The sequence below is a fragment of the Rousettus aegyptiacus genome, unplaced genomic scaffold, assembly GCF_014176215.1.
Source record: "Rousettus aegyptiacus isolate mRouAeg1 unplaced genomic scaffold, mRouAeg1.p scaffold_m13_p_1, whole genome shotgun sequence".
Taxonomy (NCBI): domain Eukaryota; kingdom Metazoa; phylum Chordata; class Mammalia; order Chiroptera; family Pteropodidae; genus Rousettus; species Rousettus aegyptiacus.
Window position 1 is genome coordinate 27,443,537 of NW_023416284.1, and position 19,190 is coordinate 27,462,726.

At 34.2% G+C, this 19,190-nt stretch overlaps 1 protein-coding gene across 5 annotated transcripts in view; it reads left to right on the forward strand.

Annotated features, from left to right (window-relative positions):
• CCDC30 (coiled-coil domain containing 30) overlaps positions 1 to 19,190 on the forward strand; it is a 92,365-nt gene that overhangs the window by 41,911 nt on the left and 31,264 nt on the right. For 3 of the 5 annotated variants that reach the window (XM_036232718.1, XM_036232719.1, XM_036232720.1), the window contains 2 exons: positions 6,530 to 6,706; positions 14,172 to 14,387. In XM_036232718.1, coding sequence (XP_036088611.1) covers positions 6,530 to 6,706; positions 14,172 to 14,387 — 393 coding nt within the window. Of the gene's footprint in view, positions 1 to 2,068; positions 2,313 to 6,529; positions 6,707 to 14,171; positions 14,388 to 19,190 lie in introns of all 5 variants that reach the window. The other 2 variants (XM_036232716.1, XM_036232717.1) reach the window with 1 other exon arrangement.

Sequence of the window (19,190 nt, forward strand, 5' to 3'; positions counted from 1 at the left end):
AGACCCAAGTAAAGAGGGGCTTCTTGTTACTGCTGGTGAAGGTGGGAGTTTCTACTCCCCATTAGGCTTCTGCTAATATTGCTCTGGCTGTGAGTGGGAGGAATGCATTGTTACTGCTTCCCCCTTGGCCTCCATGATATCATGAAGAGGGTGAGTAGGGATGGTCTTTTTATACTGGGTGGTGGTGAAAGTTCTGGTTCTGCATTCGGTCTTCTCTGACGCTTCTCCAGTGGAAAAGGAGAAGAGTATCTCCTCACTGCCTGGAAAGGTGGAAGTTCAGAAATCCCATGCCTGTTCCCGCCTAGCAGGGATGAACGTCCCTGCTCCCTTTTGGCCTCTGACACCACCCAGCAGGGGAGTTGGGGTGCCTCATAATAGCCTGGTAAAGGTGGAAGTATAACATTACAACTTGACCTTTGCTGATATGGTTGTGGGTGAGGCCACAACTTTTTTCTATAGTGTTTGGCTAGAATAAAACAAGCATTGTCCAAAAGGTTTTTTCTTGCTTGAGTGTCCATTTCCTGGTCCTCTGTCTAAAGAGTACATGCTTTTTTGTCTGTGCTCATTGGTATTTTCTGGTTTGCGAGCTTCTTTAGTCCAAGTCTATGATAAATGAGGCAAAAAACAAAACCCAGGAAACTCACAGCCATGTCATTCCTTGAGTCCTGAGTTCTCAAGCTGGTCTGCCTTCTACTCTGCTCATTTCAGATTCTTCATATGTTTGTTTTATATATAATGTCCAGGGTTTTTAGTTGTACTTGTCAGGAGAAATCAAGAAAAGTATGTCTACTCCATCTTCTTAGAAGCAGAAGTCAGTTTTTCTACTTTTAAAAATCTGAGATATATATTTGCATTTTCCCAGTCTTAAATATATGTAGCATCCATTGGGAGTAGGAAAAGAAAAAGTTTATGAAAGATGGGCGAAAATAAAATCATTGTTATTTTATCGATATTCATTTTTAAAGCATTTTACTCTGTTTCATATTGTTCTGAATAATTTGTATTATCTTAAAAAACTGTTGTTCAAAACAAAATATTTATTTTTCTTTTTTATATAGTGTTAAAGGAATTTTAAATGGAAAAAAAAATGCCCTAGACACAATTTTTTCTGTTCCTTTACAGCTTTTACTATATATATATACTTCCCATAGCATGTATTATATATATTTAGACACTTACACATACATATACATTATTTATTGTTCCACTGTTTTCCTTTAGTAAGTATTTTTCATGTTGCTGAATAGTCTTTCTATCACTTTCAAGTTGGCTTATCTTTCATTCTTTTAGGCATTTCTACATCTTTATTTTAAATAGTGATTATAGGAATATTTATACATTCAGCCATTTTATTAACCAATCTCAAAGTCTGGTTAAAAATTGATTTCCCTACTGTATAACATCCAAATGATCTTTCATTCTTTTACCTCTGTGCTTTTACCCACCTTATTTATTAAGTCATCCTGGAATACCTTTATTATTCTCATCTATACTAACACTTCCCCCAGTATATACATCATACACACATGCAAGTAAGCTCACATCCCTTCCTTTACATTTGCCTAGGTTGTGCCTACTTATCCATCAGGCCTCGGACTACTTACTGTTGTTAAACCTAGTCATTTGTTTACTTATCCTTATTTCTCACCAAATTTTAAATTCCTTTGGAGTCCTAGTGCCTATCAAAGTGCCTGGTACTTATCAAGTGATTATATATATAATACATGATATATATATATATATATATATATATATATATATATATATATAATTTATAAGCTGTGTTTGCCCAATGCCTTACTAAAAATTAAAAAAGTAAAAAACTCATTTAAACTGGTTGTTTGAGTGTAGACAAAAGTCTACGATGGGTCACCTCCCCAGTATAAATTTAAAAAATAGGACTCATTGTTTTTGAGTTTTACTTATAAGAATAAGATAACTGCTGTGCTATGGAATTCAAGTTGAAAATCTTGTTTGCAATACTTTCTTGACTGGTAGGCTTTTTTCCTTTCTATTCTGCTAGTAGAATAAACATTTCAATAGTTTTTATTGTTATATTTGCACCAAGTTCTGAACTAGGAGAAAGTAAGCAGAAGAAAATTCCAGAGGAGTCAGTAAAGGAAGACACTCTTCCAAGAGAGAGGCAGAAAGAGGAGGACTTGCAAGAGAACCAAGATATAAACGGTGAAGAACAGCAGTTGATCTTGAAACTTGAGGAAGCTGTGAGACTTAGAGAAGAGATGAGCCATATTAATCAGAGTCTCCTTCAGTCTCAGAGCTCTGAGGATAGGTCAGATGGCAGTAACACCCAGGTAGGTGCTGTAAACCCCTGTTCTGAGTAGGTCCATTTCCTCTGACCAGTATTTATACCTTAATTTTAGAGGTTCCCTCTTGTATAAATTAAGATTCCCCTACATATATGTTTCTGGGAATTATATTAAGATTCACAGAGGGAGGGCTTTGTACTTGCAAGTAAACCAAATTCAAAAGACTAATAATAAATGTTTAAAAAGTGATTCAAGTATACATTTAGAAAAAAGAGTAACAGTAAACGAAATCAAAAATATATTTGAAAAGAAATTCAGATATAGAATTTGAAAACTAGACAAGTCACAATAAACAAGGAACCTATATACCTAAAAGGAGATTCCCATATATTTGAAAAATTCTGAATTTTTTCAGAAGACCAAAAAGACATCAAATATTCAAAAAGAGGTTAATTTCACATCTCCCAGACAGGCCCCATATTGGGCAGTGGGCCAGTAGGAACCTTGGGCAAATGCTGGACACCATGGTCACAAAGATTATAAAATCATTTTTATGAGCTCAAAATGATCATTGTTCTTTTAGAATAATGAGATTTAGAGTATGAGAAGTAACAGCCTGGTTAATTTATTAACTTTTTTTAATGTATACTTTCTCATTATTCGACAAATCATTTTTCAATATCCAGGAAGGAGGTAAGAAACTACTAAATATATAAAAATTCTATAAGAAATAGGAGAAAATAACCACTTTGTAAAAAAGCAAATAATCATTTATAGCGGATAGCCTCTTAAGGCTTCATTGAATTCTTGCATAGTTCAATAATTATTTTCCCTAATAATGACTTTGAATTATTGAAGGAAGTTTTTGAATAAGTTGCTCTTATTCATTTATTCAACCAGTATTGAGTAGCTATAATGTCCCAGGCCTAGTGTTAAGGCATATACAGCAGTAAATAAGACAGATGTGGGCCACATGTAGGAAAAAAAAATTGTATTTTGAACTTTACATTTCCCAAAGCACTGTCACACATACTATTTTATTTACTTTAAGAAGCAAAGAAGAAAATATACTTTAGACAGATATTTTTTTCTGCAGTGTGCTGTGGAGTAATAAGTTCAGAACCTCTTTCTACGTATAGGATTATTTGACCTACTGATGATTGTAGATTGTTCTACTTTTTAGTTCTTGTGTATGTGTGTAGTTTTGTGGTTCTTCACCCCTAGAGCCAGGTTATAGTGTCTAGTACCTAGCTACTATCCACATGTGCTGTTTTCTTAATCTCATAATTTGCAAATTTAAGCAACTATAGGCTGAGACCATACACTAAACTTTAAAGAATGTTTGTATATGGTAAATACATAGAAAAAGAACTGTGAGAGCCTCTTTTTTGAGTAAGTATGTGAGCCCAATTGTTCATATGTATTTGTGGCCACTGATGGCTTTTGGGGGCTTAATTTCTGCTGTTGAACAGTATTCCAAGTGAGGCTGTGATAGCTGAATTCTAGATATTACTTTCCCAACATTCTTGAAACAAGTTAGAACCACCATTAATATCTTATGTCTTAGAACATAGTAAATAGTAAATATAGTAAATATATAAATATAAATATTACATATTTACTATGTTCTAAGCACTATACTAAGTACCCTGTATATATTAAGCAAAACAATGAGGCAGGAATATGATTGTTTCCACTTTATAGTTGAGGAAACTGAGGTTTTAAAGAGGTTAAATAATTTGCCCAGGCCAACATGGCACATTGTGGTGGAACTTGGGTTTATCTACTCTAGAGGTTGACCTTTTAACTGCTGTGTCATTTGCTTCCAGTTGCTGAGAAATTCAAAGAGAGCATACAGTTTTCATGTCAAACTAAAGGCTAGTAAGCTGGCTCCCCGAAGTCCTTCCGGGGTGTCTGTCATAGATTATCTTGGTGAATTTATTCAAGGTTGGGCCCTTAGGCTTACAGGTTCTAAAACTTGATGTCTTAGCCTCCTTGAGTAGATTTGTGTCTTGGGAGTAAACTGACATTAAACCAAACACTCAAGACCATTGAGTAAAATCAGAATGTCAATTAGTTATTCTTCTGTAATAATTAATTATGAACATAACTTGAACACGTTTAAATGAACAGTCGTATTTACCTGTAGAGAGCTAAGAAAGACAAATCAAAATCTGAAGAAAGTTTGATAGTAGGGATTCAGAACAAGCAGACTTATTTCAATGATTGATACACTCACAGATTCTGATAGCCTGTTTTATCCACATTCACTAGATGAGAATATTTAAAGCCAGTAGTAGTCCTTAACTCTGTTTCCATAATAAAAATCATCTTGTCATTGGAACCAGTACATGAACTTGGTTCGTATTAAATTTTTATTTTATTAAGATAATATTTTAAAATATTATCTTAGATTTATAAGATAAAATTAAGGTAAAATAAATCTAGTAAGATAGATTTTTAGCCTATAAAATTAAGACAATGCTGGTTCCAGCTTGTTTTATTTTAATTCTTAAGGAATTATAAATAATAAATTCCTTAAGATGGAAGAGAAATTAGACATCATCTGGTCTTATAACTTTAATTTGCAGATGAGTAAACTGAGACTCTGAAGGATAATTGGCTGAATAATTCCATTGATTGCACAAAAAAGGACCCCTATGTCCTTTAGTTTGTGCTCTTACATTGTTCCTGGTAGCCAGAGGGAGTCTTTATGCCTCTGCACTTTAATGGGAAATAATTTACATAGTAGGAAAAAATAGAGGCTCTTTATGTTGGCCGTTTGACCTGCTGAGTGGTAGTTTTGTAATAAAATTTGCATTTCTATTCTGGGAAAGTGGCTTGACTGGAAAATGTAGACAGGGGGAACGACCATTCTGATTTTTCTCATCTTCAAAACAGGCTAAAAACATCTATGCCTTTGTCCCATTGGTATACATGGGTTCTTCTCTTTTGCATCTCTGTTTTGGTATGTAAAATGGCTATGTAAGCTGCTGATGACTAATTAATTGTTTAAAATCTGCTGTATTAATGGTTAAATAAGAAGCTAGAGTGGTGATCCAGGCTTTCCACGCTTTAGGAGAACTCTCATTTTCGGATAAAAGATAGTTAAAGTAAGGAAAGTTAAGTACCATCAACAGTAATGGGTAATGTTATTTATTGAGTGCTTATGTGCCAGGCATCATGCTAAGTTTTTGCTTGCATGAATTATCTTACTTACCCTTTACTCTATCTAGTAGTTATCATTAGTATCCCCATTTTAAAATGAGAAAAATGAAATGTAGACAGATGATGTAACTTTTCCAAGATTACCCAATTACTAAGTAATGAATTCAGGACTGAAACCCAGATAGATCCAACTCCAAAGCTAGGATTTCAATAATTGTATTATAATTCCATTAAAGAGTTTTCTCTAGGGGCCTTAGACTCTTGCATCTCTAAGAAAAGCAAATTGAATTTAGGTCACTTTTCTGACTAAACCAAGATAGGAATTTAAGGGTTAACAGGACTTGGGAAATTCTGTATTGCAATTCCGTTATAAGCAAGATAGAAATAGAATGATGATATGGGCTTTTCAGAAAGTCATGGACAGAAAGCATACTAGACCAGGACTTAGGAAACTCTTAATTATATCTTATCTATTGAATTGGATAAGGTTGAATTCTTTTTCTACTCAGTACACTTGTGTGTGCCTACCTTTGAGAAGACCCATATGACTCTTTCTTTGGTCATAGTGGTTTTATTGTACTCCAGGGACCTGACAGGGGAGTGTGTTGTTGAGTAGTAACTGAAGAAGACTCATCAGGCAGTAAAAGTGATGAGGAAGGCTAGAAATCTCTCTTGCTAAACGTTCTCTTTCCTTTTGCCAACAGACAGCCCACTAACCACATACACATTCACACTCTACTTCTTCACATACTGGCTGTTATAACTCCTTTAAAGCATGTTTTACTCCCAAATCGTCCATGCTTCTGTTCCCCTTCACTGATATGAGAAATGTGGAAATTAATTGTCTATGCTTAACTGCTTTTGTTCACATAATTTCTTTCATATTTTCACTCTACTATAACAGGAGTTAAATTATATGAACATGTACCAACTAGCTATAAATATAAAAGAATAATTTGTTGTAGGTAAGCCAACTCCAAAAACATTTACATGTGAATAATCACATCTGACAATTCTGGTTCTGACAGCTGGAACCCATGTTTTACCAATATTCTTTCAAGTTGTCCATGTTTCTCTTTTAAAATGTGTTTTAGTATTCATCATCTGGAGAAAAACTGAAATACCAGCAGCAAGAGGAACTACAACTTCACCAGAATTTGCACCGGCTCCAGATTCTTTGCAACTCAGCTGAAAAAGAGCTTAGATATGAGCGAGGAAAGAACTTGGACTTAAAGCAACATAATAGCTTACTTCAGGAAGAAAACATGAAGGTAACTCTAGTGAGCACATCCATTATTGAAGGGTCTCAGTTGTTCACTTGGCCCTGGGGATAAATGAATCAAAATTCCTCAACTTTATAATTCACGATAGAGTCCATGGATGAGTGTGGATAATGTGAGCTCTCTGGTAACTCAGTTCTTTAACTTTTCTATACCAAGTACGTACACAGCTCTGTTGTTTCTCTGCTGCTGAAGATGTGTGTATGCTGTCAACTTGCAAATATGAAAAGTTTTTAAATTATACAATCTTTTGAAATTATTACCTAAAATTTTAGCGCTTACTAAATTTTGATGACCTGTGCCCAAACCCTGGCTGTCCTGCTCCAGTTCTATATCTAAATTTATTTATCTCTAATAGATACATCTATTATTATTGGTTGAATCAAATGTCAACTGTATCAAAGTATAATTCATAGGAGGGCAAAGTTGTTCTTTCTGATAAGAGAGCATCGAAAGTTAGAGGACCATCCCCCAAACATGCTTGTTTTAAAATAATCTATTTAGAACTGCTATTCACATTCTCATTTGAATTTTATAAACCACATTAATGTTTAATTGAACTACCACATAAAATAGTACTTCCTTTTAATTGTGGTTCAATTTTGTAAATATGTATTAGGGACCTGGTTTCTGTGAGCCCCTATTTAAGGTTCTGAAATGCAACATTCCACAAATATTTATTGAGCATCAGTTATAAGCTGGGCAAGCAATCTTGTCCATACTGAGGGTTTACTGGTAGGCAAAACAGACACAACCCCTATCCCCTGGTGTAGGGGTCAGCAGACTTTGGCCATGGGTCAAATACTGCCTGCCTTCTGTTTTCTTAAGTAAAGTTTTATTGGCATACCCCATACCTGTTTGTTTATATATTATCAATGGCTACTTTTGCACAATGACAGCAGATTTGAGTAGCTGTGGCAGAGACTGTATACCTCACAAAGGCTGAAGTATTTTCTATCTGGCCCTTTATAGGAAAAGTTTGCCAACCCCTGGTGTAATGGGATCAATGGACATTATTCGAAAAGTGACATCAAAATGAATTAAGAAAGGTCTCTACTTTTCAGGAGCTCACAGTCTAGTAAAGGAGATATAGAGGAAAACAAATAGTTGTTTATATCAAACTTCAAGGGAAATCCTTCTAGGAAATTCTTCTAGGAAATCCTTCCAGGAAATCCTTCTAGGTTATTTGAATAAACCTCTTTTCTACCCTCACCCCTCATGATTTTTTGAATATTGATCATATTCCCTCAAGCCTTTGTAGTTTTAAATTAAATTCCAAATCTTCATCACATTTCCTTGTAAGATAGCCTTTTACCTTCCCTTTAAGCATATTTCTTAGATCACTTTATCCAACTCTGAGCATATTCAAGCAATACTACAGCTTTTTCAAGGCGCTATGACCAGACCGACACAGATCATGATGCCTTATATATGGTTGGCACTCTATAAATATTTATTGAATTAATGAATGAGTCCTTCAGGGATGAGTAAATGATAGCTTGGTAAAAAGGAGAAGATACTTTTTGTTCTGTTTTAAATCTTTGTGGTGGGGTAAAATTTAGCCATTTCAGCAATGAGACTTCAGCCTTTGGGCTGGTCCTAAGTAAGAGCCAGGCACCTATGCAGAGTTATGTACAATAGCCAGCAACCTTTTATTGGCATATTGTCCACTTTATCTCATATAAACCTCCCCATAACCCTGAACAGTCTGCATTTTATAGATGAGAAAACTATTCAAGGTTGCAGAACCAACAAATTGTGGAGTCGGAATGTAAACCCAGGTCTGTTTCTCTCTTTCCAGTGTAGAGTTATCTTTCCATGTTACACCTCTCCTCATTTGAGGTCATTTTGGAACCTCAGCTTTGCAAACTTAGAGCTCACTTTTTAAAATTCATTCAGAGATGATCAAATTCTGGGTCTCTGGCTAATGTTAGGCATATTCATGAGACTGATTTTAAAAGCAGAATACTAGTTAATTTCTTTTAAACAGTTTTACTGAGAAATTTAACACCCAGAAAGCATGTAAAGTATAAATATATAGTGTAACAAATTACTGTAGAGTGATTACCCATGTCACCACCACCCAAGACAAGAAATAGCACCTTGCCCATATACCAGTAGCCCTATCTTAGCAATAGCCACTAATTTGGTAATTGCTTTCTTTCTTTACTTTATAGTTTCACCATCTATGTATGAGTCCCACACAATGTAGTTCAGTTTTGCCTGTTTTTGAATATTTTACAAATATAATCAGTGTATGTACTTGTGTCTGTCTTCTTTTGATCTACTTTGTTTGGAAAAGTCATCCATGTTGTGGTGTATAGCCTTTGTTAATTTTCTTTGCTGTATAGTATTCTACAATAAGAAAATGCCACAATTTATCCTTTCTATGGTTTATGGACATCTTGTATGTTCCCATCTTAGGGTTATTAATAGGAATGCTATAGGCTCACCGAGCTTCAGGCAGAGAGCTGTTCTGCCATCGCTAACATTGAGACACTATACTGGATCCTCTTCCTGGTGCTTAAATGTCCCAACCTAGAGCCAAAGAAGCCACCCTAGATGCACATGTTGTTAGCAGTAATAGTGTTTGCTGCAGTGTTGTCTTATTTCATTACCAGCATTACCCAAATGCTGAGTGCTGCTTATGACTGATGATCACAGGTCCCAGAGGCCTTAAGCTTTCTTGGTCTATGCAGTAAGTGGATAATATAGTATGGAAGGACCTGTACCCTTTCTATTTACCATAGAAGTTTAGGTTTTATTATCCTGAACGAATCTAATGTACCAAATAGTCTTCTTTAATTTCTCGTTTCTTCTTCTATTCATTGTTTCTGTCTGTGTTTTACTGAGTTTTTCATGGTTTCATTGTTCTTAAAAAAATGTAACTTCCCAGCTATCTGATAGATTACAGTGCCTTTTGAGAAGAAATCAATAGTTAATAGATTTATTCCTGTCAATGAAGTTTCAAAAGCTGTACCAATCCTTCAAAATAAAATGAAAAAGTGGGGGCGGGGAAAGAGAGAGAGATTAAACTGGTTTAGAATTACAGAGGGTGGAGGGAAGTGGGTTTTCACTAGAAAAGGAAAGAAGCTTATGAAAGCTCAATGTAGAATTTCTTTTTGGTAATACCAAAGAGACAAGCTTATTCCAGCATTTTTTCCTGAGCACCTACCTTGACCTGCCATGACAATGAAGCATTTATTTTACTTGAAGGGTTTAATTTCTTTATTTCTACATACATTCATTTCTATTCTATTTAATAAAGTTTTTGATCACTTTTGCATGTCTGTTAAAATCTGGGGGTGATGATCTTCCTGGTCTTCAGAATTAAAGCAAAAGGAGATGTCATAAGCTCATCACTCTGGATGCTGGAGCAGCTTTTAACCAAGGAGAGCATAAGAGCACATTATTTGAGACATGTGCATTTAATGAATGTAAGACTCTTTCCTGAATAGTGAGATGTATGAAAAGATCTGAGTAATGCCTCTACTTTTTGAAAAAAATGCTGCTATGAACATTCATGTATATGTGTACTGGTATCTACAAGTATGCATCTCTCTAGGAAAAGATGGGGAGTGAAATTATTGCATCATAGGGTATATATTACTTCAACTCTTTAGTTTTCTACTCCTACTGCAGTGTATGAAAGTCCCTATTGCTCTACATCTTCACCCTCTTGGTACTGTCGGACTTTAAAATTTTTGCTAACCTAGTATATGTGTATAGTTATAGCCCTTTGCAGTTTTAATGTGCATTCCCTGCTTACAAATGAAGTTAAGCAGCTTTCTATATATTTATTTGTCATATGAGTTCCTATTTTGTGATGTGCCTATTCAAGATTTTGTTAAATTTTCTTTTGAGCTTAATATTTGATGGAAGAAATCCTTTCACCCTATTCTTGTTCTAGATATTCTTGGCCCTTTTAAGTTCTATATAAATTTTATCATCAGTTTGTCAAGTTACATGCATATACCTACATGCACCCACACACAACCTTTTGAGATTTTAGTTGGAATTATACCAGATCTATAGATAAATTTGGGCCAAATTTAAATCTTTATAATATTGACTCCACTAATTTATTAAATGTTTATGTATTTATATTTAAGTCTTCCCTAATTTCTTTCAATATTATAATTTTCTTTGTGGAGATCTTATACATCTTTTGTTAGACATATTCCTAGGTGCTGATATTTTCCATACTATCATAAATGGTAACTTTAAAAAGTTTTTATTTTCTAACTATTGATAATATATAAAAATGTAAATTTTTCTATTAAAAACCTTATACTTTTAAATTAATATCTATAATTTACTTTTACATTTCTTTGGGTTTTCTATGCAAGCAATAATCTGAGAATAAATATAATTTTTTTAATTTTATTTTCCTTCCAAATGTTACATCTTTCATTCTTTTTTTCTTGTTCTTTGCAGCATCTAGTGCAGTGCTGAATAGAACCATTGATAGTGGGTATCCTTTTCTCATTCCCAATCTCAAAGAAAGATTTCTCAAATTTCACCATTTAGTATGTTTTTGTAGTGTCTTTAAATAGACATTCTTGCTCACATTAAGAATTTTTTTCCAGTATTAAGTTATTCAATGTTTTATAATAAGTACGCATTGAATTTTATCAAATTCTTTTTCTGCATATTTTGAGAATATAAGATTTTTACAATTTTATATCTAATATGGTGAATTATATTGACTGATACAATGTAAACCCAACTTTGCATTGCTGTCATAAACCCAACTTCATCCTAAATTACTATCTTTTTCCTACATTGCTGATTTTGGCTTGCTGAGATTTCTTTAGGATTATTTATAAATGAGATGGCTTGTCGTTTTCCTTTCTTGTAATGTTCATATCAGATTTTGATATTATGGTTATCATACTCTCTTCTTCTATTCCCTAGAAGAGTTTGTGTAAAATTGCAATTATTTCTTCTTAAATAATGATAAGAACTCATCTCTGAATCCATCTGATTCTAAGTTTTCTTGGGGGAAGATTTTAAATTACTGATTCAGTTTCTTAATAGTTACGAAAATCCATTTTTTATTACTTCTTGTATCAACTTTGGTATATTTTACTTTTCTAGAAATTTTTCCCTTTTGTTTTAATTTTTAAAAATTTTACATAACTTCATTCATCAATTTTTAAATAGAGCAATGGTCATTTTTACCTCTGTGATGCTATTTACCTATTCTTTGTTGCTTTTCTCTTGATTTTTCTCAGTTCATCTATTATTAGATTTTTTAAAGAACCAACTTTTAGCTTTGTTGACCCACTCTATAGTATTCTCTTTAGATAAATAAACAATATATAGGTATTTCACAATTTAGAGGCAGTATAGTGTGGAATAGTGGATTAGAATCAGAAAAACCTGTATTCAGAACTTGGCTCTATCATTTGCCGACTACATTTGAGATTCAATTTTTCCATTTCTAAAATGGTATAAAATACCAATCTCAGCTAGTTCATAGATATGAAAGCCTAACCTATGTAAAATAGTATTATTAGTATCTGTTTCAGATATATACTTCAAATATAGTGGATATTCTGATTCTTGAAGAACAACAGTTAACTTGTAGTAGATGTTGTCTATGTGTCTGGCTCTATTCTTGATGCTTTTGTTCTTTGATTTATTTATGTAACTTCACAACTGTCCTATGAGATTATCCCTATATTACAGATGAAACTGAAGCTCAGAGAGGTTGAACATTATTAACTTTTACACTCACTTGATAAAATCTGATTGGTTAATACACATAAGTCACAAGTAGAGGAGATTACAGTTGTAATCTCTATTCAGTTGAAAAGCTTCGAGCCCAAGAAATTCTCTTTTACATGAGTAAAAGTAAATTCTGTCTCAGCATTTTTTGTCTGTGAGGCCTACCTAGTATGTCCATTTACCAAATTCTACTATTTCTTAGAATGTCATTCATTTATTTATTTGTTCAGTAAATATTGAGTAATCATCTATTCTTAGGCATTTCGATAGGCTTCGGATACTGAGAAGTGAATAAAACACGTAGTCTCTGTTCTCTTGGAAATTAGAGTGGGGAAAGAGGATGTAAACAAGTAGATAAATACATGTTTAATTATAAATTGGGATGAGTTCTATGAAGGAAATAAAGGTGGTGCAATAAGTCAGGAATAAGTGAGGAGACCTCTTCAAATTAAATGATCATAAAAGTGGCATTTTAAGCTAAGACCTGGAGAATAGCAGGGGCCAACTAAACAATGAGGAGGGGGACAGGAAAGCATTCCTGGCAGAAGGAACAGTGGAAAGAGTTCAGTATGTTGGAAACTCTAAAAAGAAACCATTGTGACAGGTCAGTGGAAGAAGAGGGAATGACTAGATGATTTTAAAGGTTAGCAAGGGCCAGATCATACAAGGCCAGGCAAGCTGCTGGGATTTGTTCCCAGAGTGATGGAAAGCCACTGGAATATTAAAGCAGGGAGTCAAGTAGTTCAGTTTATGTTTTTAAAAGAACACACTGGCTGCCGCACAGAGATTAGATTGGAAAGGAGTAAAAATGGAAATGGCAGGACCAGTGTTGGGGCTATTGCTATGGCCCATGCTGGAGGTGATATTGATCTAGACTAGGGTGGTAACACAAATGACACAAATGAATTGATGCAAGATATATTTGGAGGTGAAGTGACAGCATGTGCTGAATTGGCTCATGATGGAAAAGGAAGACTCAAGGACAACTCTCAAGTTACTGGCCTGAACGAAAGGTTGGATGGTGGCATGGCATAACTTACTGAAATCAGGAAGACTGAGAGGAAAACGATTTTGGAGCGATGGGCAGAATCAAGGAGTTTCATTTTGGCAGTGACTTGATAAAGGTGGGTTTTAAATCACGAGAATGAACCTAAGGAGAGAATGATCCACTCTCAAGGCCTAGAATAATCCAATAATATTTAGAAGTTGGGTAGCATTAGAATAGTCTACAAAAGAGACCAAGGAGGACCAGCAAAGGGGTAAGTAAGAACAAGAAGAGTTTGGTATCACAGACTCCAAGAGAAGAGAACTTTCTGAGATGGAGAGAGTGAATGCTACTAAGAGGTCAGTTGTCTGTTGGATTTACTTTGATAATGGGGGAGGTCAGTAGTGCCCTTGGCAAAAAAAAAAAAAAAAAAAAATCATTTCGTGGAGTAGTGGGAATGAAAGCCAGCTTGGGATAGATCAAAAAAGAATGGAAAATGTTTAGACCATGTGTATATAGTAACTCTTAGGAAAATCCCTTTGTCCAGCTGCCATCTGGCTAGATAGACTTTGGCAAACCTTACTAACACATGGCAGCTGCAGAGAGGTAATCGGCCACATAACATTGGTACTTGTCAGCTCTTGGGGGACTACACTCCTTTGAAAGCTGCTTATTCTGGCTCGCATTCACATTTTTCCATACCTATTTTTATCACTCTTATTTATTCCCCATCTCTAGATGAAAATTGAACTAAAGCAGGCCCAGCAGAAGTTATTAGACAGTGCAAAGATGTGCTCTTCACTCACAGCAGAGTGGAAGCACTGTCAGCAGAAAATCAAGGAACTGGAGCTGGAAGCACTTAACCAGGCTCAGAGCACTGAATCACAGAACAACCTACAGGAAAAGGAAAAGCTGTCTCAGAAGAACTCTAAAGTTGCTGATGCAGAGGAAAAGGTAATTAGCCACACGCTTAATAAGGAATATACGCTGGATACCAGTACAGAAATCTCATTTCCCTGAGGATTTTAAGAATTGGATATGGTGCAAACTTGATATAATTCTAGGGGTTTTCTTTACTCTTCTGTGCTTTCTTCTTTCTTGACTTCACCTGATCCTACAATTCTAGTATATCTTGTGGGTTTTTTTTTTTTTAATTCCATGAACTTAAAAGGATGTTTCATTAAAGCAATAATATTAACTTAAAGAATTGACTGGGACCAAATGACTTTTGCATTATACTTTCAAATTTTGAAAGGCTTATTCTCCTGTCATTTGGATTGGATGTTTATATGATTTTTATTTTGTAATTTTTGGAGGGATTTGTTTTGTGAAAAGAACCATTTTGAAATATTGCACCTGCATTTTAGGATGCTTAACACCAGGTGGCAGTAGTATGTAGCAGTTACACATTTTGATCTGTAGGTTTGTCTTGAGTCAAGTATTTTTTAAAAAGTCATTTTATCAAACCATATAAATATAAAACAAACATCAAAAAGTAGATAATGGCAATATGAATTAAACTCAAAAGGCTAATGTTAAACTAAAGAAGTCAGCATGAAAGAGTGCATACTGTGTAATTTCATTTATATGAGGTTCAAGAACAGACAAAACTAAGCTATGGTGATATGTTAGTGGTTGTCTTTATTAGGGATATTAACTATGAGGAGACATGAATGAATCTTCTGTGGTGCTAGATGTATTCTATATCTTAGTCTAGGGGGTAGTTACATAAGTAAAACCTCATTGAGTATACTTAAGGTATACACTCTTTACTGTATATGTTATTACTCCATAAAAAAGTAATTGGTAAAATTGATAAAGATTAATAAAATTTTTAGGTTTAGACAGTCTTAAATATTATTGGTGAGGATTCTGTGCAACAAAAACTCTTATTATTGGCTGTAGTTGGAAGCATAATTAATATAAACACTTTGGAAAGCAGTTTGGCACTGGTATCTAGTTAAGTTAAAGATGTATATTCTGTATGCAACCCAACACTTATACTACTAGGTATAAATACTAGAGAAACTATTATACTGCACACAAGCATCAGGAGACAGGAATTCAGTCTTTTTCATAGTAACATAGTTCCAAATAGCAGAAAATTTGAAACAACCTAAGTGTCCACTGACATGAGATGGAACAAATAAACTATATGTTTACATAATAGCAATGTATATTTACATAATTACAGCAATGGAAATGAATGCTGTACATGCTGTAGTTCAATACAATATTGAATAAAAACCATATCACAAAAACACAGTATGATTTCATTGATATGAAGATCAAAATAGCACAAAATATAAACTATGTCATATATATATACACATAGTTAAAAGAAAAAAGAGGAAATGATTAATGCAAAATTAAAGATATTCGTTTGCTCAGGTGGAGAAGAAGTGGGATAATTGATGAGAGTCACAAAGTAGATTTTAAAAATATTGGAAATGTTCTCCCAAAAAACAAAAGCTCTGAACCAGATGGCTTCATAGGTGAATTTTACCAAATATTCAAAGAATTATTATCACCTATTGTCAAACTATTCCGAAAAATTCAAGAAGAGGGAAGCCTCCTTAACTCCTTTTGGGGGCCACCATTACCTTGATTCCAAAACCAGGCAAAGACATTACAAAAAAAGAAAACATTGATGCAAAAATCCTCAACAAAATATTAGCAAACCAAATTCAGCAATACATTAAAAATATCATACACCATGATCAAGTTGTATTTATTCCTGGGACACAAGGTTGGTTCAATACTCGCAAATCAATTCATGTGATACACCATATTAACAAATCGTAAGGTAAAAACCATATGACCATATCAATAGATGCAGAAAAAGCATTCAGCAAAATCCAGCATCCATTTATGATAAAAACTCTCAGCAAAGTGGGAATAGAAAGAATATACCTCAACATAATAAAGGCCATATATGACATACCTACAGCTAACATCATACTCTATGTGGAAAGGCTAAAAGCATTTTTCTTAAGATCAGGAACAAGACAAGGATGCCCACTTTCACCACTCCTCTTCAACATTGTATTGGAAGTCTTAGCCACAGCAATTAAACAAGAAAGAGAAATAAAAGGCATCCGAATCGGAAAGGAAGAAGTCAAATTCTCATTATTTGCTGATGACATGATACTCTTTATAGAGAACCCTAAAGATTCCACTAAAAATGATATAACCAATCAATCAATTCAGTAAAGTAGCAGCTTACAAAATATTCAGAAGTCAATGGCATTTTATACACCAACAATGAACTTTCAGAAAGAGAAATTAAGAAAACAATCCCATTTACAGTTACATCGAAAACTATAAAATAGCTGGGAATCAAATTAACCAAGAAGGTAAAAGACCTGTTTACAGAAAATTATAAGTCATTGAAAAAAGAAATTGAAGAATATACAAATAAAGGGAAGCACATACCCTGTTCATGGGTAGGAAGAATCAACATCGTTAAAATGGCCATACTATCCAAAGTAATCTATAGATTCAGTGCAATCCCCATCAAAATACCAATGGCATTTTTCAGAGAACTAGAACAAATAATCCTAAAATTTATATGGAGCTGTAAAAAACCGCAAATAGCCATGGCAATCTTGAGAAAGAATAACAAAGTTGGAGGTATCACACTACCTGATATCAAACTATACTGCAAGGCTACAGTAATCAAAACAGCATGGTACTAGCATAAAAACAGATACATTGATCAATGCAATAGAATAGAGCCCAGCAATAAATTGATGACTGTATGCTCACTTAATATATGACAAAGGAAGTAAGAATATACAATGGTATAAAGACAGTCTCTTCAATAAATGGTGTTGAGATAATTGGACATATATATGCAATAAAAAAAAAAGAAGCTGGACCATCTTCTTATACTGTATATAAGAATAGACTCAAAATAGATTAAAGATTTAAATGTAAGACTTGAAGCCATAAAACTTTTAGAAGAAAACATAGGCGGTAAACTCTTTGATATTACTAACAGGAGTTTCTTTCAAATATATCTCCTCGGGCAAGGGAAACAAAAGAAAAAATAACCAAATGGGACATCAAACTGAAAAGTTTTTGTACAACAAAGGAAACCATCAACAAGACAAAAAGACATCGACCATTTGGGAGAAGATATTCACTAATGATACATCTGATAAGGGGTTAATATCCAAATTTTATAAAGAATTCATACAACTCAACAACAAAAAAAACAAACAATCCAATTTAAAAATGGACAGATGACCTGAAAAAATACTTCTCCAAAGAGGAAATACAGATGGGTATATGAAAAGATGCTCAAGGTTGCTAATCATCAGAGAAATGAAAATTAAAACCACAATGAGATATCACCTCACACCTGTCAGAATGGCTATCATCAATAAATCAAAAAACAGCAAGTGTTGACAAGGATGTGGAAAAAAGGGAACCCTCATGCATTATTGATGAGATTGCAAATTGGTACAGCTGCTATGGAAAACAGTATGGAGGTTTCTCAAAAAATTAAAAATGGATATACCTTTTGACTCAGCAATTGCACTTCTAGGTATTTATCCAAAAAAAAAAAAAGCAATAATTCATAAAGATCTATGCATTCCAATATTCATGGCAGTGCAATTTACAATAGCCAAGATATGGAAGCAACCTAAATGCCCATTAACAGATGATTTGTTCATATACACAATGGAATATTACTCAGCCATTAAAAAAATAAAGTCCTACCATTCGCAAGGACGTGGATGGACCTAGAGGTTATTATGCTGAATGAAGTAAGTCAGACAGAGAAAGATAGATACCATATGATTTCACTTACATGCAGTATCTAAGGAACAAAAGAACAAACTAATCAAAAACAGACTCACAAATATAATGGACAGTTTGTTGACGGACAGAGGGGAGGGGGGTTGGGAGGTTGGGAGAATGGAGTGAAGGGTTAAAGAAGTCCCAATTAGTAGTTGATAGTTGGGCATGGGGAGCAGGCAGAGGGAATGCAGTTAGCATTAATATGATGGCTCAGTGGAGGGCCAGGAGAGGGAGGGAGCAATTGGGGGGATCATTTTATGAACATTATCGATGTCTAACCAATGTATTGTATATGTGAAACTAATTTAAATAAATAAATTTATAAAAAATATATTGGAAATGTTCTCTTTCTTAATGTGGGTGGTAGGTTCAAAAGTTTGGCATATATCCTTGACAGAGAAGCCAGTGGGGTGCTATTTTTATCTATATGGGACAGCTCAAAAAACTTGACCTAGTGTCAAATGACTGGCTGCCCACTGTTATTGTCCTTGGATCATTCTGTATCTTTACCTCTCCTATGAAGTGTGGTCTCAGGAGGGACCTAAGAACCAAGGCTTAGGGCTGATGTAGAAAGTCCTTCTCGTAGAAGAGGACTGCCATCCACTGTCATTCGCAGAACGTTTGTGGGGAATGTGGCGCCGAACCAATGTGAAGGATTCATTTTGGGGTCAGGAATATAAGAAAAAAAGAATAGCTATTCTCCTGAAACCTATTCATTCAACAAATATTTATTGAACACTTACTATATGCCAGTTATAAACTTAAGTAACAGAAGGTTTATAAAAAATTAGTAAATTTAAAAGGAAATTTATCTCGCAAAAAAAAATTCAATGACAGTTTTAATCTAACACATAAATTTTAAAATAAAATATATATCTCTCAAATTAATAAATCTCATTTTTAGTTCTACCACCTATTACTGGTGCTTGGCCATATACTAATAGGTGC